The sequence below is a fragment of the Pseudorca crassidens genome, chromosome 13, assembly GCF_039906515.1.
Source record: "Pseudorca crassidens isolate mPseCra1 chromosome 13, mPseCra1.hap1, whole genome shotgun sequence".
NCBI lineage: Eukaryota > Metazoa > Chordata > Mammalia > Artiodactyla > Delphinidae > Pseudorca > Pseudorca crassidens.
This window is the reverse complement of record NC_090308.1, coordinates 7,291,118-7,317,826: the sequence shown is the minus strand read 5'-3', so window position 1 is coordinate 7,317,826 and position 26,709 is coordinate 7,291,118. Positions and strand designations below refer to the sequence as shown.

Sequence of the window (26,709 nt, the reverse complement as noted above, 5' to 3'; positions counted from 1 at the left end):
TCTAAATGGAACTTATATTTTATTTATATAAAATATCAATATAATTCTATAGCATAATTATAATAATTATGACATCGATAATTATGATATATTATAATTATAATTATGATATAACACCATATGATATATAATTATGATATATTATATAATTATATATAATTATAAAAATACAAAGATATAAATATATAACATCAACATATTATAAACATACAATATAATAAAATATGTAATATTAATATAGTATAAATATATAATTACGACAATATAATTATTAATAAAAATAATAGAAATATAAAACAATATGTTATATATTAATATATTATTATATACTTTATATTATTTATAAAAGAGGCTTTTGATATCCATATAGGTAACATCTTCACCTACAATTTTAAAGAAAATTTGATAGATCCTAAAGGAGCCATGTTATGATAATTACATGAAGAAGAGACATAATGATAATTGTAGTGGCTACCGTTTCCTGAATGCTTGCGTACATGCTAGGCACAGTCCTAATTTCTTTTCAGATGTCAATCATTTAAAAATTCATACGTGGTATGATCATTTTTGCATTATGCCAGGAAATTATACCTTAGTAACTGGTATAAGATATAAAGACGTCCGTCTTCTCTTCTTTCCTTCCTCTTTGGTACCATTCACAGCTGCAGACAGGTGCATGGCAGCAAATGGTGCTCAATAAATCGGTGTATAGAAATAAGTACCTAAATGGTGTCTCTTCTCTCCCTGTGTCATTCAGCTTCTCTGTGAGATCTAGTTCTTTAAATCTCAGTAACAGCAGGACATTTAAAAGTCTATAAAATTTGGGAATAATCTGTCACCCGAAATCGTCTTGTGGCTTGAAGTCTACAGGAAAAACTTGGCAAAGAAGTTATATGAGTCCACTGATAGACCCCCGGGCTCTGCTGTGCTCTGGTCGGAGCCTGGATGTAAACCGAATTACAATAACTAAAGAATTAGCTGTTTCCTGTGGGTACAAATCATCTCTAAACTTTCCAAACTTCTTGTATATTTTGAAGAAATTTATTTAGCTTTTTTGGAATCTGAGTCTATTAAAAAACCAAATATTTCAAAGAATATATGGTTTTTACAAGAGGCAAAAGTGTAAAAAAGAGTAAATGAATCTTATCTCTTAAATCCAACCCTGTATACCCCACTGAGACCAGGAGAAAGAAACTGGAATTTAGGATTTTAAAATGTAACTGCAAGTAATAGAAAGATGTGCTCAGCTCTGCGAAGGGCCAAGGGCCAAGAAAAAGCTGTCTTTACTGTTTCACAATATACAGAGAAGAGAAACTTGGAAATCGTTAGAAAAAGCGTGTCAGGGGTCATGACAGGTTTGGAAAATAGGTCTAATGAGCAAAGAATATAATAGTTGGTGTTATTTTTCCCAAGGAAAAGAGAAGAGGTTAGTCGTGATTGAGAATCCAGGGACAGCGTTGCACAGGCACTAGTACCCAGTAGAATCCCAGCTGCATTGATGGGCACAAGTGTAGATTTCAGTTTAAAGCTAAAAGAATTTCTTCACAGTCGGAGCTGTAAACCAATGGTCTAGCCAGCAGGGAGAGGTAAAGAATCTTTCTGGAAGTCCTTCAATAGGCTGATCTCTTGGCTACCTGTGATAGTTTGGGGTGTCCTGGATTTGCCGATTCTGGAGCAGAATAATCAACACAGTTGCTACGTTCACCTTAGAAAAAGTGATCTGCCCCAGATATTTAGACAACAGCTTTCTCAAATCAGACACTTCATTCATAGCTTCGTCATTCTCAGAAGACCCCATACATTGAGAAAATGAAATACAGAAGTTCAGAGACTGGTTCTTAGTTGCATAAGTGGATCCAGGCTTACAAAGAAAACCCCTCACATTAAATCCAAAGCTTTTCCTCGAGACCATGAGGCTATTTGCAGGACTACACTTGAATGTCAAGCTTTCTGAATTGAGGTGTTTATATTCTAATTCAAAACCCCTTTCACTTAACTAGTATAAAAGCACCTGTAGCGATGAGGCGGTGTTTCAGATGTCCACGTGGACACTTTTCAGCAGCTGATGGAGGCGCAAGAATGCACTGTGTTGGGTCATGAGGTCTACAGCCCAGAGGACACCCACACCCTAATGCAAATCAGAACCTGAATTCTTCTGATCATAGTGGCCAGGTTCTGCAGCTTAAGAGCCACCACGGTTGATTCCTTTCAACAAACTACGATATCTTATTCCACTACAAAGATCTCAGTAAAGCCACTACTGCTCAAAATTTTAAAACTATGAGGAATTGAAGCATTTACCGCTCAGACATTGGTGGGTTTTAATAACTGCTTATGTGGAAGATTGGTGGAATTTAGAAACCCATTTCCAGCAGACATAATGACCTGCTACTAACACCTCATACCCATGACTCAACTTCGATTCATGAAAGTAGAAATGGCTCTTAGGTACTTTCAATTGAGGTAAAAGTTGATTTTTAAGACACGCATGTTGAATTAAGGAAAGAACATTGTCAACATCAGAGCATAGAACAAGTAACAGTTAAAGATAAGCATTAGAGACCTGGCCTTGTCATGATTATATTCACTGAAATGTTTCCTGGAGAATAACAAAGATTTCAAAGATCCCTCATGGCCCCTTCCTGCAATGTTCCACTGGATAGTCTGGGCGCCCTGGGACTAGTAATTGGGGTGCTTTCTGTTTATTTGTCAGAAATAAGTTCAGAACACACAAAGCTGGTTACGATTGGTTTTGATGTGAAAATAGATAACCTACTGACCTTGGCCTTTGGAGCCTCCAGCTCATAACTGGTCACAATTATTGACATGGATTACTTCCTGTTCATTCTCATCTCTGAGATGCCGGGGAGTGGGGCCTCGTGAAGCCTGAACCCTGCACTTTATCACTTGACTGTTTATTGAGTCTTGTCCATGTGCTAGTTGCTGAGAAGAATGCAGAAAAAATGTAGATTCTTGTCTCCCAAAAGATTGCCGTCCAGCTCAGGGACAAATGCGGCACACACAAGACAAGCAATTCACAAGTGAAGGCTGTGCTCCCGGAAGTGGCCAGGTGGGCTGAGAATGCTGGGCCCTGGTAGGGAGAGACCTGGCGAGGCTGAAGACTTTGTCACAGAGGAGGTAACAGTCTAGATCCAGAAGGATGGGCAGAGAGCAGGGCAGACACTTAACTGCCTGACATTGTTACTTAAATGTTACCTATCTCCCAACCAGATCCCACACTCCCAGGTGAGCTTGACCTCTTCCTCCGTGACTAGCACAGAGCCTGTATACAGTAGGTGAATAATAATCTCGCCTGAAATGAGGGTGTCCTGAAAGTGCTCAGAAATAAAGGGGGGGCATTAATTTGCAATTATTGAAATTGTTAATGTTGATAATGAAGCATCTTTTAAGATCTCTTGTTTTTCTCCTCTAAACATTTTAATGCTTAGGATCACGATAAAGCCAGAGGTCTCTAACGCTTATCTTTTGTTTTATGCTCTGATGTTGACAGTGTTCTTTCTTAAACTCAACACGACTATTTTTTAAAAACCAACTTTCATCTCAATCTAAAGTGTCTAAGAGACACTTCTAGGAAAGGGAGGCTGATTTGCAAGCCACATCCTAGACGAACTGGCTGAGGAAGTTTTTTTTTTTTGGCTGCGTTGGGTCTTCGTTGCTGTGCGCGGGCTTTCTCTAGTTGCGGCGAGCAGGGGCTACTCTTCGTTGCAGTGCGAGGGCTTCTCATTGTGGTGGCTTCTCTTGTTGTGGAGCATGGGCTCTAGGCATGCGGGCTTCAGTAGTTGTGGCACACGGGCTCAGTAGTTGTGGCTCACGGGCTTAGTTGCCCCGCGGCATGTGGGATCTTCCCGGACCAGGGCTCGAAACCATGTCCCCTGCACTGGCAGGTAGATTCCTAACCACAGCGCCACCAGGGAAGTCCCATGATTTTCTTTTTTTAATGTTAATAATCAGGAGATGAGACAGTTGAATTTGGAAGCCTGAGAGCTGTGGCAGTGGACTCTGGACCGCAGATGTAAGAACGCCCCTGGGTGGGGTTACAACGGGTACATGGTGTCCATTCAAGCAGGGATTATGCAGGGGACAGACTCGCCGTCCCATCTACTCTGTTGGACTCAGGGAATAGAGGAGAGACAAGGAAGGGGACCAAGCCTGTATTTGGAGGACAAGGGCTGTCTCCACACTCAGGCGTTATTCCTTCTTTTTCACTTTCAAAGAGGAAATGGGAGCAAACCCAGAACCCAGATAAAGTAACCAGAATGCTCTCCCACACATCCGCCCTCATGTGGCCAAGGTGTCTGGCCACTTTGCAAACACCCACAGTGAAGGCCGAATCCTAACAGAAGCGTCAGGCAGGCAGTGGGGACAGGAGAAGTTTGGCCGGAAGTGCTCTGACATGTCCAAGCCACCCGCTTGCCTTCTGCTTTCACACAGCTCCCCAGCGCCCAACGAAACGGGACCTGGGGATGTTCTGACAGACTGGAGATCTGGGATGAGTGAATCACACCAGGCTGCCAGCGGAGAGAGAGATTCGCAGTCCCTAGGCCTCAGTCCTCTGTGGTTTTAGCCATGGATGGGGGCTAACAGTCTCTGCTGGAGTGGCCCAAGCACCTCAGGCTCAGGCCCCTGGGCTGCTGCTGGGGAATGGTGGCAACTCCCACATGCATTTTCACCTGCCCTCTCGTTGTGACAGTTTGTATTGCACTAAGAATCTAAAATTAAGACTCTAAACTGGTATATAGAGAAAAAACTAGTTACCAGTGGCGGGGGAGAGGGGCAACATAGGGGGTGGGGGGTAGGAGGCACAAACTACTGGGTGTAAGACAGACTCAAGGCTGTATTGTACAACACGGGGGACATAGCCAATATTTTGTCATAACCAAACGGAAAACAATCTTTAAAAGTTGTATAAAAAAAAAAGTTAGGGCTTCCCTGGTGGCGCAGTGGTTGAGAGTCCGCCTGCCGATGCAGGGGACACGGGTTCGTGCCCCGGTCCGGGAAGATCCCACATGCTGCGGAGCGGCTGGGCCCGTGAGCCATGGCCGCTGAGCCTGCGCGTCCAGAGCCTGTGTTCCGCAACGGGAGAGGCCACAACAGTGAGAGGCCCGCGTACCGCAAAAAAAAAATAAAAATAAAAAGTTAGAAACCATAACCCCTCCCCAAACCCTCCAATTGTACATGAAGCAAAATCTAAAATATGCTAAGAATAAGCACATATAAAATGTAAAATGTAATACATTAAAAAAAGAAACATTCCAAAATCAATAAAAATCACAATATGAAAAAAGAAAAACTACTCTAAACTGAGAAGAATAACTTGGGGGCCATCCGGGAGCCACTGCGGGTTGCACACAAAGTAGAGAATGACATCTGAAAGTCTTCACTTCCTAAGCCCCACCCGTCCCACCCTTATCACCACATCATCTTGAAGTGCGTGCGCCTTTGCTCTCTGTCCTTCTCTCTCCCTCAGTGCCCTCCCAGCCTCCTACCTGTGACAGCCCACTGGTCTCTTGAGGCCCTGCTCAAATGCCACCTCCCGTCCGAAGTTGTCTCTTATCAGCCTCCCTCCAGAAGGGCCCACATATGTTGCTTTATGACAGTCATGTTTGAGACACAGACGATTCTAGCTCTGCAGTCAGTTGGTCAATACAAAGTCTTAAACTTCCTCTGCTGCACCATGTGTAAAATTAGAAGAAAGATGCAAAGAAAACCAAAGATCTAATGTGACTACTGGCTCTTGTTCTCACACTGATTTATATGATTTCTAATATAAATACATTATAATATAATATTTCTACAATAGGTTTATATCACATTTATATGTAAGTATTAATTTTATTATAGTATAATGATATTATATATGTATAATAAATATACAGTATATTTTATAATATTTATAATATACACGTATTACTTATATTTATTAACAAATATAACCCAGGAATTTGTTGAAAAGATGCCTGAGTCCTAACCCAGGGGTCTGATTCACTGATTCCTGGGTGGGAACTAGTGATTTGCATTTCCGTATAGAGCTTGCGATGCCAGTGGCCAAAGGATCCTGCTTGGAGAAACACAAAGCTAGGGTGTGCCAACCTGCTGCTACCCCCCTCCTTCCTCCTGCTACTCTCTTATTTAGCTCTCAGTGCTGGACTTGGTGAGTCCCTGTGTGATGGTTAATTTTGTGTCAGCTTGGCTGGGCTGCATTTTCCACATATGTGGTCAAACATTATTCTGGATGTTTCTGTGAGGTTTCTTGGGATGAGATGAACATGAAAAGTGGTGGATGTTGAGTAAAGCAGATTGCCCTCCATAATGTAGGTGGGCCTCGTCCAATCAGTTGACACCCTGCATAGAACAAAAGCCTCCCTAAAGCAAGGGAGAACCCTGCCAGCAGATGGCCTTTGGATTTCGTCTGCACATTGGGTCTTCCCTTGTCTCCAGCTTGGTAGCCCACAGACTCTGTAATCTTGTGAGAGCCAATTCCTTAAAATGAATCTCTTATATATATTTATACATAAATATATATGTATCCTATTGGTTCTGTTTCTCTTGAACCCTGACTAATACACCCTGTGAGAATCTGAACTCACCTCCCTTTTACTGCAAAGCATATGCCGTTGAACACCATGTCAGAGTCTCTCGGTGTGGAGAACAAGGCTCAACCCCATCAGAACCACCCAGGAGCCCTAGAAAATGCAGGTTCCCAGTCTGCATCCCTAGAGACACTGACCCAGCAGGGACTGGGTGGGCCCTGAAACCTGCACTTACAGAACACTTGGTTATTGTTTAGCATAGGACTCTAACTCATTTCAAAATGTGAGTCGCACTAGTGGAGAGTGTGGTGAATGGCACAAAAGGACATAAGAACCAATCCTTCTGGCAGGGAGTTTGCAATTCAAGTGAGGACTTCGATTCTGGAATATTTGGGGAGTGACAGGAACCACACTGACCCACTGTACTGGATTGAATAGCGTCACCCTAAAATTCACGTCCTTCCTGGGAACCTCAGACTGTGACGATATTTGGGAATAGGATGGTTGCCAGTGTAATTAGTTAAGATGAGGTCATCGTGGAGTAGGGTGGGCCCTTTATCCAATATAACTGTGTCCTTATAAGAAGAGACACAGAGACAGACAAACAGAAGACGGCCATGTGATGACTGAGACAGAGATTGGAGTGATGCTACTGGAAGCCAAGGAAGGCCAAGGACTGCTGTCTGCCACCACAACCCGGGAGGGAGCCGTGGAACAGATTCTTGCTCTGAGCCCCCCAGAAGGAGCCAACCCTGCTGACACCTTGACTTTGGACTCCTGGCCATCAGACCTGTGAGAGAATAAATTTCTGTTGTCTTAAGTCACCCAGTCGGTGGTACTTTGTTAGAGCGGCCCTAGGAAACGAATACACCCACCCACTATAAACGACTAGAAAATTGGACAAAACATATCAAACAATGTTTGCAGATATTGGACAGCTGGCAGCACAGGCCTACTCTCTGTAGGGAAAGATACATAAATTGCGTAGGGGGCACCCATGTGGACAACCAGTGCAGTCAAGGCTAAGCTGGAAAGTTCTGTGTTTGGGCGCCTGGATCCCTACTGGATCGCACCTCCCGTGGAGTCGCCAGCTGGTTATCTAGACTTCTGTCTTCCCACCTCTAGCCCGTGCAGTGTTGTTCCGACTGAGCCCTCGGTAAATAAGTGAGGCATCCTCTTGGACCGTGTTTCCCAAGGTCATCCTGCAGTTGAAAGTTCGGATCTGTAACAGTGGTTCTAACCCTGGCTGGAATTTAGAATTACCTGAGGAATCTTCTCAGTGTATCGATGCTGGGGCCCCATCCCAGACCGGTTCAACTCAGGTGTAGGAGAGGGGCGGGACCCTAGCATTAAGGTTTTTTAAAACCTCCCCAGGAAATTCTGTCATGCAGCCAAAGAGAAGACCCACTGATCTGTATCTTACTTCCCAGACTGTTTTGAACAACGCTCCTAAAACGTAATGTAAACAGGCGCTTCTTCGTGTAGGCGTCTTCTAAGTTACTCCTCTACTGTAATGTAAGTGCACCCATCCTCGAATTCGCCCAAGCAGGTGGATGTTTTGTTTCATGCCTGTTGTTGTGTTGGTGTCCTCCCAGCCCACTCTGGGAACTTTTCCTCAGAGGAAGCACAGCTTCCTGATGCTCCGGCAGTGATTCCCTGGAGTGGCTGTAGGTCCTCCTGGCCACTATGAGAAATCTAGTGTATTAGTTTCCCAGGGCTGCATGACAAAGCACCGAGACCGAGTGGCTTCAAGCAATAGACATTTATGCTCTCACAGTTCTGAAGGCCAGAAGTCCAGACTCAAGGCGTCTGCAGGGCCATGCTCTCTCTGAAGGCTCTAGGTGAGGATCCTTCCCTGCCTCTTCCTGGCTTCTGGTATTTGCCCGCCATCGTTGGCTTGTAGATACATCACTCCAATCTTTGTCTCTATTGTCACATGGCCTTCCCCCGTCCCTCCACGTCGCCTTACCCCTGTGTGTGTCTATCTTTGTGTCGATTCTACTCTTCTTATAAGGATGCCACTTGCATTGAATTAAGGCCAATCCTACTCTGGTAGGACCTCATCGTAATTTACATCTTAAATGCATCTGCAAAGATCCCATTCCCAAATAAGGTCACATTCACAAGTGCCAGGGTTAGAACTTCCCCATAATCTTCTAGAAGGACACAATTAACCCACGACACCAGGATTACCACATGTGTGCTGATTGCACCTGGCCAGGGAGGCTTAGTTACCTTTGCTTGAAATGAACACCTGCGTCTTTTCTCTTGGTCATTTTCTTTAAGCACAGGTCTGTTGGCTATCCAAGCAGAGTGCTCTATCCTTGCAGTTCAAAGTGTGGTCCACCTTCAGGCAGCTTCCACAGCACTTGGGAGTTTGTCTGAAATGCAGATTCTCAGGCCCCACCTTAAACTCCCTGATTTGGGAATCTGCAGTTTAACAAGATCTCCAGGTGATGCATACACACGTCACGTTTTGAAAAGCAGTGCCTAAAAACCAAAGGCTCAGCTTCCTTCTACACTGTTGAATGATTCTGGTTGCTATGAGCACATAATGTCCTTTGCTTAAATAGGAATGAACCATTAAACACACTTTTCTTAAATACCTTCTAATTATATTTTGAAATGTATTTGAAGTAAAACTGTTCTGAGGTTATGATTTCAAGTGCTCTGATTAGTTTAATCAAAATGAACCAAATCTGAATTATCAAGTGAATCATTGTAAGAAAAATCTTCCAATGGAATTATCTCCAGCCTATATCACCCACGTCTGGATGGAGTGAGGGAAGAGGATGATTACTCTGGAAATTAAAAAAAAAAAATTTGTTACCATTTTGGAGGAGAACCACAAAATAGCTGTTCTCAAATGTCAAACGTTTATTTTATGTAGCCCTAGCTAGAACACTGGATAGACGTATTAGGGAGGCACTTTGAGAAGGATTATAAACAGTGATTTCCTAAGAATGAGTTGTTAAAATACAGGATAGACTGCCTTATGAAACTGGGACACTTGTGATTGATGAAGAGAAAAATCTTGTTCTGAAAAGGCAGATTAGGTAGCTTCCAAGGATGTTTCCAACTCAAGATTTCATGTTGTTGCAAAACTACTCTGAAACTGTAAACTTCAGAAGGATGGCTCTTTTCTTTTTGGAACTTATTTCTGGCCTTTGGTTATGAGTCCATTGCCTTGAAATATTTCTAATGTGCATCAGAGTCATAGCTCAGTAAAAATCTGTGTTTTAAGCTCCATGTCAGTATTTATCCTGACGACTCTCTTACTTCAACCAGAATAATGTAAGAGCCTTTTATTTGTTGGTGTGTAAGTGTATAGACGCAAATAGCCCAAAGAGCCATTAAGATGGTCCACTGTCAATATAAGAATACAGGTGATTTCTTTTCTTTCTAATACTTTTTGTCAATTAAAACCTCACATGATATGAGTTAACATTGCTTTTATGCCTCATACTGCATGTCTATTTTATATAGTTTTTCTTCCTTACTTGTGTCTACTTTGGTTGTGTCTCTTCACAACATCTGTTACCCTTTAAAAAATCTGCCTTTTGATGCTTCTCAGAGTCTATTTAAACCACAGTAATTGTTACCTTAGGCTTATTTCCCCAATTAGATCCATCCAGTTTATTTTTTCAACAGACATTTTACTGAACATGTACTATGTGTAGGATGTTATTCTAGGTGCTGAAGATACAGCGATAGCAAGAAATATTGCCCGCTCTGGAGAAGGTCACAGGGTAAGAAATACACATGTCATCAACCAGATAGGAAATGTAGATGGTGCTAAACTAAGGGTTTGCCCGAGATGTTACGGGGGCCTTCAGGGGAGCACCTCACTGTCAGGGTAGGGCAGGCTAGTGGTGGAGCTCAGAGGAGTCTTCCCAGAGCGGGTGGGAAGCCCCTGAACTTCATTTGGAAGGAGAGGTGACACCGCCACGTGGCAGTGGGGAGCAGAAGCCCCTGGTAGAGGGTGCGGGAGCTTGGTGCTTGTTCCACACAAGCTCCGAGTGCTGGTTCCGGGCTGTGTGCAAAGTCTACGCCTCTTGATTTGAAGGGATCTGAAAATAATTTAGGAACTGCAGCTTCACAATTCTCTAAAAGTCACACCTGGATGTCTGAAAGAGAAGCGAAAGGATGAGAATCAGGCAAGTTCTGTGGCCGTTCTGGTGGGGAAATAACTGAAATGTTTGGCCAGCAAGAAGAGCGGGCTCTCTCAGAGATTTCTTTTGTTTAAATCCACCCGTTCCTCACGTTGGCAGGATCCTGCAGAGGTGGAATAAGAAGTCAGAGCAGAGATGAGACGTGGGCTCTCCTGACGTCTGCTGCCTGCGCTTCCTTCTGGAAGCTTCCAGAAGGAGGGCTCGTCACCGTGTGGATTTCCGCTAATGCATCTCTCACCCTTTAGAGTCCGACTCGTTCTTTGTTGGAGGCCACTTCCTTTCTCTTAATTAGTTTCATTCACACTATTCTAACCATTGAAAAAAATAGCGAGAGTAATGTTTTGTGCTTTGTTTAATGATTCAGAGCTGGCGGGGTGATGCACTCTCTTTAGATCCTTTGTTTGCACAGAGAAGCACCTCTGAAATAAGGGATGATTTGGGTCCTGGTGGAGAAATAAGAAAAAATGGTCAAATCACCTCTTAGAAAAAAACCAAGGGAGATTTTATCTAACTTGCCACTATTCAAAAGAGAAAGACTATACTTAAATGTTACAAGGACCAGTTAAAAGTGTGGCAACTAATTATCCTTTGTATGTATCCAATTTTTTGTGTGCTTTACTGGTAGGTAGAAATAGATGCCATAGTATCATTTTGGAAAAAAAAAAAAATCCAGGTATGAAACGCCCAGTTTAGTTTTTCCTTGCTTGGAGGAAGGTTTTCATTGCTCTGTCACTGAGTTGGCCTTTCTCTGTGTGTGCTGGAGTGAGCAGGAATCGGTCCCCTCTGGTCACGAGCAGATTGGGAGGTTTGTACTCTTGTCTTTCTGCCTCTGCAGAGCTGCTAAGGAGCCACCAGAGAGGAGAGGGCAGGGCTGGTGAAGAATCTAGGTGGGAAGCTCACAAGTACCATAGGGAAGCGAGAAACTTATTCTAGGTAAAGTGCAGCCCCATGCTCAGAATAATTAAAAACCTACAGCCTTAGAGGTTTTGTTTTGTTTTCTTAAACAAAGACATAACCCTATTTACAGCATAGCTTGAGCACAAACATTCTTTTTGAATTATCTTTTCACAGAACCATAAAATTAACTTTCTGCTAATACACTAGCCTTGATAAGACGCTAAGGCATTACAATGATGCCCTTAACACTGATACATACATAGATATAGATACACAGACAGATGGATATCTATACCTATGTTGGTTTAAGGCTTTATCATAGTGGTAGAATGTGTCAAAATTGGGCCTGAAACTAGTGGTAAGCAAAGTTAAGAATGTTCTGTAGCTTAACCTAAACTGGACCTTTGGTAGAACTTTAATCTGGCTTTTGTAACTCATTTTAAAGTAAAGAAAGTTAATAAGGGCTATGTGGATTCAGTCTCAAGGACAGAGTGAGAGGCAATCCTCTGAAGATCTTATTGCCATTGGTTTTAAGAACATGATTAAAGGCAATGAGATCAGCCACATGCTAAACGGTGATAAATTTAGAGACAAAAATCTAATTATAATAGTAGTTCATTAATGTTAAAATAAAAGATCCTACTTTCTGAAAGCAATAATATTTACTGAGTTCCTCTGATGTTTGGGGCACCCAATGAAGCCTTGGTCCCCTCCCTCCAGGACTGTTCCCGTGGTAGTCGGAGGTCAGTGGTAGTGAAATAAGGGATGATTTGGGTCCCACAGAAGGTGTCTGTCCTGAGGAGTGGACACCCCAGCAGAGAAGGAATCTGGGGGCTGGAGGGAGTGAAGGCTGTGAGGGCCTGGGCAGGGGCAAAAAGTCATGCACTTTAATTGAACATTTAGTACCAGCTAAGTAGGGTTCCTACGCATGAAGCCTTACCTGATCAGCTCGATGTAAATTTGTTTGGCTCCTGCTGAAACAGACAGTACCCTCGGGTGGAAATGAAAACAAGTCTCCCTGACGCTGGTCTGTGTTGCTGAGTGTTTCTGTGGCAGGTGCATGTGTGTGCCTCTCTGTTCCCTCAAAGTCAGTGGTCAAAGCTGGTTGAATACCAGCATCGAAGAATACATGGTATAGTGTTATTTAGAGGAGAGGGATCTGTTTGATTCTGTAACATGTAAAGCTAATATGTCTTCCAAGAAGGATTCTGGCTTGGAGGATTGTAAAGGAACATTAGGAAAACTAGAATTACAGAAAGCTGGGAAATACTTTGCGGAGTTTTCTTCACACAGTGGCCTTGAATTAGTGTGTAAAGAATAGTTTTTATTAAGATGAAATCAGTTTTTCCCTTTTGGACTATTTTTAAATCACCATTTGAATGGACGCCAATTCATAGCCTGCAGGTGTGCCCGCATCTTGTTCCTGCCCTAGGGAGAGCTCGTCACCAGGTGAGAGGGGGCCTCCGAAGAAGCAGGCACGGCTTAGACTGGGAAGCGTGGGCCAGGTGGAAAGGTAGTGTGATGGAACAGAACCTCCTTTTGCACAATCCGAGTAGCAGGACCAAGTGTGGAGCATGTGAAGAACTCAAAAAGGTCCGGTAAGGACTTTATTGTGACAGCAACGAGATGTCAGGAAAATGAATTAGATAAGAGTGACATGTTTAGATCAGTTTAGATCAGAAAGGCTACTGTGGCCTGCAGCATGAGAAGAGATTGGTTGGGGAGTGAGCACTCCAACAGGCAGGGAGAGCTGGAGACTGTCGCGGTTATCCAGGGAGATGCGACAGTGGTCTGAGCTAGCTAGCGAGGATGGAGAGAAGTGAAGGGATTCCAAAGGGAGGGAGAGTTTGATGGGACTTGGACCCATCAGTCAGGGGCTGAGTGGGTGGTTGTTCAGAGTTCTGACTGGGTTAAGGTGCTGTAGTTCATCAAGTCAGAGAACACAGGCAAGGAGTGGAAGTGAGGTTGGTGTGCGTAAGAAGGAAACAAATTCAGATCTTGAAATCTGGAGTACTGAATTGCAGAAACGAAGTGGCATAGAATAGGAGGAGAACAAAAACAAAAAAGGCTGAAACGGGACACAAAATTAACTTGAATGAAGAAAAGATTCACAGCACTTAAATTGAACACTTAGTACTAGTTAACTTGGGTCTCTACGTGCCTTACATGATTAGTTAAGTGTAAATTTGTTTGATTTCTGCTAAAATAGTACCCTCAAGTGGCAATTAAAACAACAGCAAACCATACATCTCTCAAATGCTGGTCTATACATCAAATATTATAGATTTACAAGCGGGGAGACCTGAGGACAGGCCCCAGGTTGACTGTCTTCAGGAGTTATTTGTGAACTATAACTGATTCAGACTCTTACAATACTTAAAGATGTGTTAGTGAGGATAAAGTTAAGTGATTTGGTCATACCACTGTTTCAAAAGAAAATTTGAAATTCAATAAGTAAGAAGTTATCACAATTTTCTTTTGAAATAGTGCTATGACCAAATCATTTAACTTTATTCTGACCAATCTGTGTAAAATAGCATCGTCCCCTCCAGCCTCTTCTCTGTTTACATTTCTCCATAGCAGTTATCACCCGCTGATATGCTAAGTATTTACTTGTTTGTTTTTCTTCTGTCCTTTCTCTTCCCCTTACTCATCTAGGATGTTATCTCTACCAGGAAAAGACTTTGTTTTGCTTACTACTATATCCCCAGCGTCTAGCTTAGTTCCCGGCACATATATGCATGTAGTAAGTATTTGTTGAATAACTGTTTTTGAGTAAATAAAATGAATGTCAATTTGGAAATTCAGCACTACCAGGTCATATAATAATAGGCTATCTTAATAAAGAAAATAGACTGAAAAAGTTCTTAAACTACAGAGAAATTTCTGTAACGTACTTTGAATGCACTATAGCTAATTTCACACATATATGTGAAATACACGAATATGTATATACAGTATAATGTACTTATGAATGCGACATAGCTAACTGGCCTTTAAATGTAATCACATTTAAACTTTTCCATCTTGGCCACTTTTCTTACCAACGTTTAATCAAAACGTGTATTTTACATACTCAAGCTCCACCAAATGAGCTTTTGAAAACCAGTGCATTTGAATCAACAGAAATGTACTTAATTTTAAACGATACTGCTTTTGAATTAACTCTGGACTTCACCTTAAGGGAAATTTTGTAAATATTTGCAAATTAAAACTGTGAAGCCTCAGATGCTCTCAGAGTAAATGAGGCGGTGATATTTCAACAGTATTTTTACAACTCTGAAATAATCTTTAGAACTGTTCTCTTCTTTCTTTTTTTTCCTTTAGTGTAGGAGCACTCCAGCCCGAGTTTCTGGAAGATCAATACCAGATTCCAGAGGTTAGAAGGTTAGATCAGTGTTCTTTCCCGCCCTGCTGATAGCAGGGTAACTTTAATGTTGTGCGTTTCCAGAGTCTGTTTACACAGTCTCAGAACCCTGAGTCTTGTGTGTGTGTTGAAGATTTCTCTTTCATCGGAGTGCACCCCCGGCCCCCCAGGACTGACAGGTCTCCCAAAGCCTCCACGCCCGCGTGTGAGCTGTGAGCGTTACATCCATCCCTGTTTCTGAGGATGGCATCTACGTTTGGCGACGATCCTCTTGCTAAAGTTCACAAAGCACTTCAAAGTCAGGAGTCGCCGCCTAACCCAGGCCGCGATGCCCTTCCCGGGGCCCTCGGTGCACGCCCCCCGCTGACCACCTGGGAGCACCGGCGCGCACAGCCCACCGCACACTCCCCGCGAGCAGAGCCAGACGGCGGCGGCGGCGAGACCCAGCCCCCGGGGCAGAGCGCCGCTACCCCAACCTGCTAGCTGTCTGCCGCCCGGTCTCCCACGCCTCCACCCCTCCCCTCCCCTCCCCGGCCTTCCCCGCCGGTCCATCCCCGCGCCCGCCGCCGCCTCCCTGGGAAGCTTGTCCCTCGCCACCCGCCGTAGCCCGGCGCTGGCCGGTCGCCGTCTCCAAGATGGCCGCGGCGCGAGCGGCTCCTGCGGCGGGCTAGAGGCGGAGGCGGAGCCGAGTCACTCCTGCACTCCTGGGCTCCGGTCCCCCGCGCCAGGCTGCAGCTTACTGCCCGCCGCGGCCATGCGGGGCTCCGTGCACGGATGAGAGAAGCCGCCGCCGCCGCCGAGCTGGTCCCGCCGCCCGCCTTCGCCGTCACTCCCGCCGCCGCCATGGAGGAGCCGCCGCCGCCGCCGCCGCCGCCGGAACCCGAACCCGAGCCGGAGCGCTGCAGGGCGGCGAGGTGAGTGGGGCTGCCGCGGCGGGCCCGGCGCAGAAAGCGGGTCTCGTCCTGGCCCGAGCTTGGTCGGGGGCACGAGGGGGCGTGGGGGCCTCTGCTTCCCGCCAGGTGGTGCGGGAGCATCCAGGCTGCCGGGCCGGAGGGGCGGGGTGCAGCCCTGGACGGAGGGCACGGCGGCCGGGTCGGCCCAGGGACTCCTGCCGGGGCGCCGCGGGTCCGGCCGAGCGCTCAGCCCGCCGGCCCTCCTTGCAGCATCGCCGCGCGCCGGGACTGCGGCGGGGCGGGAGCGTAGCGGGGCGCCCCTCGTCCTGCCGGGACTGGCACCCCTCCCCCTCCCCCTCCAAGGCTTCCGAACCGGCGCCGCGCTGAAACTACGCCCCTCGTTACTAAGCGAAAATGCTACCTCCCCCTCGCCCCCGCTCAAGTAAAGAGGTAGACGCTCGTGAAGCAGATGCACACTGGCTGTTTCCCCTTCGTTCTCCTCCTGCCCTCCGTTTGTCTCCCCCCGAGTGTGCCTGCTGTCTCTCCTGTGAGAAACTGCATTTAGGCTGTGCAAACAGGTTGGTTTCTCTTTCTGAGGGCCCTTTACCGGCCGTGAGTAGTAGCGTTGTGCAGATTGTTGCTCACACGTGCACATCAAGTGAAGGATTGATTTGTCGAAAACTTTGCTCCCACAGGAAGCCCTAATATGGAACTTTGGTACCCAAAACATTCGTTGCATTCTGTTCCCTAGGGGCTCTATTACTGAATTCTTATGTCATTTTTCTGATCGGGAGATGAAATTCACCATAACTAAGAATTTCCCTCTTATATGCCTCCGTTTGTATGTTCAAATGCCCTCTTACCCCTGTCTTTTGCATCCCAGTGTAAACTTGCAAACTGCTGCCCCCTGTCCCCTGTAAGGAAAATACTTCCACGTCTCCTCTTGCATCTTGCTATCTTGCTCTGTAGTTGCAGGAATAAGGGAGTTAAGTGTCCTCTTTCTTTTTCCTCCTTAAAGAAATTTTAAACAAAGTCTGCAGCTGTAGTTAGAACTGAATACAGGAACCACATTCGTGCTTGTTATGACCCAGTCGGCCCAAACAGATTTGTTTTGTTTTTACAGGCTGTGAAGAAAGTCGTTCTTCATTTTCCTTAACTCTGAGGTACTTCCGAGATACTCTTGTGAACTTTTAGGGAACAGCTTCTGTAAATAATGGTACATGGTGTAATGAGAATTCATTTTGGTCCTTTGGAATACATCTAACATTTTTAGAACTTTTGTCAGAAAGTTTATTATATAAATTTGGTAGTAGATTCATACTTTGAGTATTTTGACTCCTTTAAGTTTTTCTTTAAAAATAATAATAGCGAACACTTACTAATCGTTTAAAATGTGCCATTTCCTTTGCTTCTATTAACCCATTTAATCTTGACCAACAACCTTAATAGGAGCACACTATTACTGTCTCTTTTTAAGATGAGGAAACTGAGGCACAAAGTAAAGTGTTTTGTCCAAGGTTTCACAGTTAGTGCTGAACTCAGGTCTGGCTGCACATTCCCTGCTCTTAACCGCCATGAAGAAGAGAGTTGATTTCATTATACAAACGGGCAGATCAGAAGTTATAATTCTGTGTAACTATACTCTGGGAAAAAATGGATGTGAACATTCTTAGGTAAAAGGAACAGAGAGAATTGCAAATGTGCTGTAAAAAATGACTGTTTCTCTAATGATAAAAAGAAACCTTGAGTTTTCAGCCAGATTTCTGTCTTTGTTATAGTAGAAATAGGTCAGGATAATCGGCTTCAACTTTAAGTGAACAGCACTGTACAGAACAAGAAGATCTTAGAAATATTTTTCTTAGCAACATTGCAGTTAATTTTACAATAGCAAATCTGTAAAACATTACTTGACAAAGCTGTTATTTTTTCTTTTATACGCCCTTATTGTCACCACCACCTCTAATACACAGAGCTGACCTCTGACCAACTTACTGTAGATCATTAGTAAAAGATGCTTCAGGTGCTCTGCAGTTGTTTATTTGAATTTCTTTTACCTGTGTTTTTAACCATTTTAAAGAAGCTCAACATGCATTTTCAAATAATGCTAGATGCCACATTTAACGCATAGGAGACCAATAACGTGACTTGTGCTACTAGGTTAACTGGTCTGGGACAGACCAGAATAAAGCTCCAGCTGCCATCTTTGTTCATGCACTTCATGTCGGTGTGTCATCGATGAGGAAGGCTGATCTGATGCACAGGTCTTTTGTGGAAAGCAGGCCCGCACACGTTGGCCAGTGCAGCAGTGCGGCAGGTGCCAGCCCAGTACATCTGCTCCGCGTGTGCTGATGTGAGAGTTATGCAATGACCGGGGAACACAGAACAGGTTGAGAAGCGATAGTGCTCTTATGGGTTTACTGCCTGTTGTCAGTGGTGGATACTTCTTGTCCTTGTTTTTGATAAATAATTCATGATAAGGATAGCAGTTGTTATTGATTAAACTTAGAAATAAGCATTCCTCATAATTTCTTTTTTAAGCTTCTGGGTCAGTTGTAGGAGGATCCTGAGATTATAAGGAGAGCTTTTAAAACTAATTTGGAACAATTTACTTTTGTGATGTCTTGAATCTGCATTTAAAAGAAACACAGGTCTTGGCTATTAAGGCTGATACGAGACTGCTCCTATCTCCTGTAAGCTTTCATAAAAATGTTTATGTCAGGGCTTCCCTGGTGGTGCAGTGGTTAAGAATCCGCCTGCCAAATGCAGGGGACACAGGTTCAAGCCTTGGTCCGGGAGGATCCCACATGCTGCGAGCAACTAAACCTGTGCGCCACAACTACTGAGCCTGCGCTCTGGAGCCCGTGAGCCACAACTACTACTGAAGCCTGCATGCCTAGAGCCTGCGCTCCTCAACAAGAGAAGCCCGCGCACCACAACCAAGAGTAGCCCCCGCTCACCGCGACTAGAGAAAGCCCTTGTGCAGCAACAAAAACCCAGTGCCAAAATAATAAATTAAAAAAAAAATGTTTTAAATAATTTTTTTAAAAAAATAGCCTCCTTGTTCTCATTTATTGACCCGTGTAAAGTACTTGTTACATGAAATAACCTTTTTTAACCAGTGACTTTATTTACTTTTTATAATATGGTTCTTATAAGTTCATTTGAAAAAATGGGTTTCACTACTAAAAAAGTACTTCAATATTCTGTCCCTCCTGGTGGTTTGATCTCTCCCTCTCCTTGAATGTCCCCTTGGAGCCTGCTTGTTTCAGTCTTGCCATTGGATGTCACTTATTTATTCTCCTTAGCGAAACCCACCTTATGGTGCAGCTGCAGGCTCTCCTGGCAGCATCAGTGATGGGCGTGGCTTGAGACCCTTACTAGGGGAGATACTGTTGGCAGGGGTGGCTTTAGGCAGAGAAGCAGTGACCACACAGCAGTAACAAAGGGCTCCAGTGATAGCAGAAGCTCCTTCATGTTCTGAAATGGGGACAGCTCATCTTTCAAGAAGGACTTTGTGGTTCCCTTTTTTTTTTTTTTTTTTTTTTTTTTGCGGTACGCGGGCCTCTCACTGTTGTGGCCTCTCCCGTTGCGGAGCACAGGCTCCGGACGCGCAGGCTCAGTGGCCATGGCTCATTGGCCCAGCTGCTCCGCGGCATGTGGGATCTTCCCGGACCAGGGCACGAACCCGTGTCCCCTGCATCGGCAGGCGGACTCTCAACCACTGCGCCACCAGGGAAGCCCTTGTGGTTCCCTTTAATTGTCATATTGTTAGAAGTTGCTTCACTTCTTTCACTTGTGTTCTCTTAATGTCTTGTAGATCTTGTTCTGAGCCCTGCTGAAATAAGGGGATATAAGGTCTTGATTGTTTACTGGATACGTTGCCTTAATAACTTCCTGCTACTTAATAATTCCTCATTCTTTAGTGGTTATAATTTTTACTCATAGCATGCTGTTGTTTTAGCCTTCTCATTTGACCAGGTGGTGTGTATTGTTTATAAAGACACTTTGATGCCTCCAGTCAGTAGGCCATTGGAAATAATTTCTTTAAAGAGAAAATGGGGGAAATGTTGGAAAAAGAGTTTGGCCAGTGACTGCGGTGGGTCTTTATAAGCCGGCATTCCCTGGGCAGCATACGGTAAGCGAGGTGCAGGTACTGTGCTTCAGCTCCTACTTGGCTTTGTCTGTACCTGGTGGGTCAGTGTATTCTTTTGCCTGTAGAAAGCCAAAGTATAATTAAGAGATTGATTGGTAAGCATGGCATCAGCTGGGGAAATTAGTTGAATGATCTCAGTGACTAATGTTAACAGACCAGGTTGGCTTGCATCCCTAACAGGCGTACCCCCTGCTTCTAGGATGAGAGGCAGGTAACAAGAGTCTTACTCTTAGGTTTTCGTTTCCCTAGACTTCACACGGGCTGTTGTTTTTCTTTTCCCTCTGGTCACTAACTTCCCTCAGTTTGTTAGGTTATAGTGTGTTTGTTTTTAATCTTCAGTCTTACTTTAATTAGATTATGACAAACCTTGCTTTTCCTGCTTTACTTTGAGGTATATTGTATCATTGTCCCTTAAAGACATCTGTTTAAAAAACCCTCAGAGGTAGATTTTTACTAATGGTAAGTCTCAGAGGATCACCTAACTGTTTTCACCCTCCTCATAATCCACTCCTCTGACCCTGCCCCCGACAAAGAGTCCTTTGGCGTAGTTTCTGGAAAAGGTGTAGCAAAGATGTCAGTGGTTGGTGCTTTCATAAAATGCTTTTTGACTCTTGTGAGTATTGTGTTCAAAAAAGATCATGATGGTATGTGGTTTTTCTGGATTTGTCATAAAATTAAATTTATTTTTATTTTTTAAATAAATTTATTTATTTTTGGCTGCGTTGGGTCTTTGTTGCTGCGCGGGCTTTCTCTAGTTGCAGCGAGCGCGGGCTACTCTTCCTTGCGGTGCACGGGCTTCTCATTGCGATGGCTTCTCTTGTGGCAGAGCACGGGCTCTAGGTGCACAGGCTTCAGTAGTTGTGGCATGCAGGCTCAGTAGTTGTGGCTCGTGGGCTCTAGAGTGCAGGCTCAATAGTTGTGGCGCACGGGCTTAGTTGCTCCGTGGCATGTGGGATCTTTCTAGACCAGGGATCGAACCCGTGTCCCCTGCATTGGCAGGTGGATTCTCAACCACTGCGCCACCAGGGAAGTCCATAAAATTAAATTTAAAAAATTTAGACCTACATGAGAATTCTGTGCAGCTATTAAAAACCATGTTTTTAAGGAATATTCAGTGACATGGGCAAATGGTCATGATATAATTCCTTCTAGATAAGGCTTCATACAAGTGGAACCTGAGTATCTACTTTTAAAGAGATTCTCAGGTACTTCAGATTTATACATACCCACCACTGTGTTCAATGAGAAAAGCAGATTATACAACAGCATGTGCAGAAGATGGTAGCCAATACTTGAGGTGGCTGCTCAGCTCGTACAGATCTCTCCACCAGCTGTGACTGTCCTGCCCCCTCACCCAACCCCCCCTCTCGATTCTAGCTCCATGGTACAGATTGGAGCTGCCCTCGGTGTACGCACTCCTGGCTATAGGGATGGGCGCTTGATGCAAGCCAGGCCATTCGAGTTCTTTCCTAGGATTTTTCAAATTGGAGCTGGGGGACAGAAAAGCTCTTTTTAGTAACTGAAATGTGTACTGTGGAGTCCTGAGCCTAGAGCTAGCTCCCCGAACCGTAGTCACCATCTCACAGAGAACTAGTTTGGTTTCAGACAGTGACGTTGAACCCCAGAGAAAAGAAGAGACCAAAAGAAGTCTTTGGCTATTGTCCTTTTATGCTACATTCACCCCCATTTTTCTCTTGATTCGATATGTGAATTGATAAATTCTTTATTTCTGCATAAACCATTAATAATTTGAGTTGGGCTTCTTAAAATCCTTATACTTAGTATGAACCCATTAAAAAAAAGTATGTATGTGTCTAGAAAAAAGGTTGAAGGGATACATTCTACTTTTTTCCTAAAATTTTTTATAATGAACGTTACATGTTTTTATTTTACAATAAAAAGCTAGAGAGCCCAAATTCCTGTACATTTATCATTTTAAGTCTCTTTACTTTGCATTGTTCCTAAAATTGAAATTGATAAGATTCTATATGTTGTATAAAGAGACTATTGTTGCCAAATTTTAAATTAATTTAAATTTTCCTTTTTAAAATTTTAGTATATATGCACTGAGCTGACGATATCCATTTGGTTTTCTTTAATTATTTAGTTCATCCTGGATAACAGAGTTTGTAGTTGAGGTACAAGCAACACGAGCAGTAACAAACAAAGGGCTTTGCTCTGTGGTGGCCTTTATCGTCATAGAATTATTACTTCGATCTATAACTATATTCTCAACATGTATGTTATGTTAAAATACTTTACCCTTTTTAAGAGGCATGGTTGAAACCACTGTATTTTAAAAGGAACATTATTTCTCTGGAAAGTAGGTGTGGTAGGTACAGTCTTACATTTCCCACAGACCTCACCCTCACGTATGGAGTGCAAGTTGCCTTTAGATATTTATTCACTAATGGCATAGGCAAAATGAAAATTTGTTTCTGACCTGTAAGAACGTTCGTTTGTCGTATTTCGCAGACATCAGTAGAAGTATTAGTCTCATGGATCGTATGGGTGCCAAGTGTTCATAAAGTAGCAGGGGAAGATACTAAGGATATATTAGGCATTCTTTCGAAAGCGTTTCATAAGAGGATTTCCTTTCAGCGTAATTTCAGAGGAAGTAAGCCTTCTGTGGAAAAAAGTAGATGCTAAGCTTTAAAGCTGATCAGATTTGATGTTTTCAGTGGAGCTTTTTTTTTCTTTTTGCATGTGAGCAGGCTATTTGAGGATACTGCTGAACTGTAGAATGTTCTCAGCAGGGCTTATTAGAGGACAACTAGTTTGGAGATGTAAAATTAATAGAAATTGTCAACCTTTTTAGTCTTTTAGTGGAAATAGTTTGGAAGAAAATTTAATACATGCATTAAATTTATTGTACCATTAAAATTCTGAAGTCTTTTTGTGTAGGAACATAAAAATATAGGTATAAGTTGGTTTTCTCACAAAATTTTTTTAAAATAAATTTATTTATTTTTTGGCTGGGTTGGGTCTTTGTTGCTGTGCACGGGCTTTCTCTAGTTGCAGTGAGCAGGGGCTACTTTTCATTGTGGTGTGCAGGCGTCTCATTGCAGTGGCTTCTCTTGTGGAACACAGGCGCTAGGCGTGTGGGCTTCAGTACTTGTGGCGTACGGACTCAGTAGTTGTGGCTCACGGGCTCTAGAGTGCAGGCTCAGTAGTTGTGGCGCACGGGCTTAGTTGCTCCGTGGCATGTGGGATCTTCCTGGACCAGGGCATCTGAGCCATGCCCTTCATTTTAGAGGTGAGAAAAGCAGCCTACAGAGGCTGCAGCTTCCCCAGGGTCACAGCCTAGGACCCAGGTCTCCAGGCTCTCACCTCCCGTTCCTTCTGTCACTCTGTGCTCCCGTTAGTGTCCAGAGCTAAAGGTGCTCTTCAGCTCAGGCCCGCACACCAACCATGGATGGAATACTAGGCTTTCTGGATTAAGTGGACTTTACAGGGTGGAGAAGTGATGAAAGATTTGTTTTCAGAAAAAAAAAAAAAAATGCAAAAGAAACACCCAACCCTGAAATCTCCCCCAAACTCATTGTACGCACCTTTTTTTCCCATGAAACTTTGTTTCAAGTTCACAGAATAAAGAATCAACCTTTTTAGAGATCGCCTTAGTTTTTCTGTGCTCAGTCTTTAGGTCAATCAGGCAGTAAGATTGTAATTTCTGTCCCGGGGTGGTGATGTTGAAACTCTGGCCGTGCTTGTGACCTATGGTAGGAAATATGTTTTACAACAGTATGTGGGTGCTGTATAACTGAAACAAAAATTTATGAAACAGTGTTTGACCTTGTAATATATGATATATGCTGATAATTCTTGTTTTGTTCTCCTACTTAAAAAATTGTTCATCATGACTCATTAAATTGATTTTATTATCCACAAATGGGTTGTGACCCTCATTTTGAAAAACACGGCTCCACCAAAATTTTAAAAAGATGCTATTGCAAATACTTTGTCCTTTGTCCCTTGAGATTGAGTCAGGAGAACAAGTATTGTGCTTATCCACTAAATGGTCAAAAGGCGCTTTGAAGAAGCTAGGCACGATTTGGATCCGACTGTTTCTTCTTTGAAAACAGCATTATTCCCCAAAGGCAGGAGTAAGAATGCATCTTATCCTGTGTCTCAAGGTTGTTCTCTCGGTTGCTTATCCTTAAACACAAGGGTTGTAAAGATGAGTTTAAAATTTGGTATTAATTTTACAGTAAAATTTGTGTTGGACTGTATGAGTACATTAGATAATTTGTTCATTTTTCTCTGAAACACTAATATGTATTTTAATTTTTTTCCCAGTAGAGCAGTCCTCAAGAAAAGAAAAAAAAGGAACTCATTCTCTCCTGCTCTGTGTGTGTGTGTGTGTGTGTGTGTGTGTGTTAGGGTACAGCAATTTTCACTGCAGTGAAGTATATTTTTATTTATTAAAAATTTATTTTTTGGCTGCATTGGGTCTGCATTGCTGCACGCAGGCTTTCTCTAGTTGCGGCGAGCGGGGGCTACTCTTCGTTGCGGTGCGTGGGCTTCTCATTGCGGTGGCTTCTCTTGTGGAGCACGGGCTCTAGGCGCGCGGGCTTCAGTAGTTGTGGCTCAAGGGCTCTAGAGCGCAGGCTCAGTAGTTGTGGCACACGGGCTTAGTTGCTCTGCAGCATGTGGGATCTTCACGGACCAGGGCTGGAACCCGTGTCCCCTGCATTGGCAGGTGGATTCTTAACCACTGCGCCACCAGGGAAGCCCCCCAAGTATATTTTTAAGAAAAGGATGACCTGGGGTGTTATATTTTGCTCTCCTTCTTTGCCTTGTTAATTCTTCCTCCTCCTCCTGGTCTTCTTTTAAGCATTGCTTACTTCAGGGTCAGCCTTCCCTTAACCTCATACCCCTTCACTAGAAGTTAGATTAAGTCCCTCTGTTCTGAGTCTTCCTAGTCCCAGTGGTTCTCCACCATGTTCTGGCATCTCACCATTTGTAATTATCTACTTGAATGAACGTTTGTTTATTGTCTCTTGGCCTCAATAGCCATCAGACTCCAGGAGGGCAGGGATGTGGTTGTTTGGCTCACTTTTAGGTCTCCGTTCCTGGCACAGTGTCTAATGAGTGGTAGGCTCTCCACAGGTACTTGTTGGATGGAGGAGGCAGTGGATATATTGGAGGGCACAGAGGTATTGGTACTAGACAGACAGGCTTTGAATCTTACCTTTTAATTAGTAGCCTCTGATTTGGGGAAAGTTACTTAACTTCTCTCAGAGTCAGTTTGCTCCTTTGAAAATCAAATAATAATAGCACCTCCTTCGTAGGTTGTTACTAAATTAAATGAGATAATGGCCTTTTATATAAAGTGCTCAGTAATTTAGTTCTCTTTATTAATTTCTTTTATTTTTTCATTTAAAGTGAAAAGGGAGGAAGTCCATTGTAATTAATTTTCATAAAAAGCCATCAGGTATGTTTTGAGGCTAGGTACATTTTAAAATAGCTGCAGTAATCTTTATTCAAGAAACATTTGTTTTTTCCATGTCTGTTGAAGTCATAGGAGGAAGAGGATTTGGGGACCTGGCTTTTCCAAATTCCCTCTTTTGCTTCAGCTGTGATTATTTTGCATATTTCTAAAGGTGTTTGGAATTTTGACACGAGCATCATAAATCATGACACTAAAATCAGAAGTGTTTACACTACAGGTTGAATGACTCCTTTAGGTCATGAGGCACAGCTCAGTCTTTTTTCTCTGGAACTTCTTTTTAGTTGTTTGGTTAACTTGACGTGTCTTTACAACTTAGATTACGACTGTTTTCATTTTTTTAAATGTTGTGCATTATGTTTAAGAGTAATATTTTCCAAATTGGTCTAGCTGTTGCCTTAGAAAAGTGAATGAAATCACTTTTCTAAATCAGTTAGAAATCTCTCTGATTATAAAAGTAACACGTGTCAATTGTAGAAAAATCTGAAAAGTATAAAGAAGAAAATAGCCAGTCATAATCCTACCATCTAAAAATAGTCACCGTTAACATTTTGGCATATTTCTTTCCTGAGCTTTACCTCTTTACCTCTGTGTGTGTGTGTGTGTGTGTGTGTGTGTGTGAGATTTATATATTGGTTTGGCCAAAAAGTTCGTTCGGTTTTTTTCCTGTTAAGACAACTAGCAGTGCTTAGTTGTCTTTAATTTCATTCCAGACAATTTTGTTGGGTTGCATTGTGACATATACCCTAACATATCAGCGTGCATTTAAAGAAAAAACTTATCAAAATTGGTGGATTTTTGTGTAGCCATTTTAATATTGCAGGTGGGAGGGAAAAAGCAACATTTTCAGCATATTATGCTTTATTATTTCAAGAAAGGTAGAAACGCAACTGAAACCCAAAAATGATTTGTACGGTGTGTGGAGAAGGTGCTGTAACTGATCGAACGTGTCAAAAGTGGTTTGCGAAGTTTCGTGTTGGAGATTTCTCGCTGGATGATGCTCCACAGTCAGGTAGACCAGCTGAAGTTGATTGTTCTCATTAGTTGAGAACAATCAGTGTTATACCACGAGGGAGATATCCGAATTCTCAAAATAACCTGCATCAAGCATTGAAAATCATTTGCACCAGCTTGGTTACATTAATCGCTTTGATGTTCGGGTTCCACATAAGTTAAGTGTATTTCCGCATGCGATTCTCTACTGAAACGTAAGGAAAACGTTCCGTT

The 26,709-nt window shown here is 43.3% G+C and overlaps 1 protein-coding gene across 9 annotated transcripts in view; it reads left to right on the top strand.

Annotated features, from left to right (window-relative positions):
• Positions 1 to 14,147: 14,147 nt before the first annotated feature.
• The window catches only part of MAP3K4 (mitogen-activated protein kinase kinase kinase 4), a 112,548-nt gene continuing 99,986 nt past the window's right edge, over positions 14,148 to 26,709 (top strand). For 7 of the 9 annotated variants that reach the window (XM_067701590.1, XM_067701585.1, XM_067701589.1 and 4 more), the window contains exons 1-2: positions 14,194 to 14,366; positions 14,948 to 15,901. In XM_067701590.1, coding sequence (XP_067557691.1) covers positions 15,762 to 15,901 — 140 coding nt within the window. In that variant the 5' untranslated portion in view covers positions 14,194 to 14,366; positions 14,948 to 15,761. Of the gene's footprint in view, positions 14,367 to 14,947; positions 15,902 to 26,709 lie in introns of all 9 variants that reach the window. The other 2 variants (XM_067701582.1, XM_067701591.1) reach the window with 2 other exon arrangements.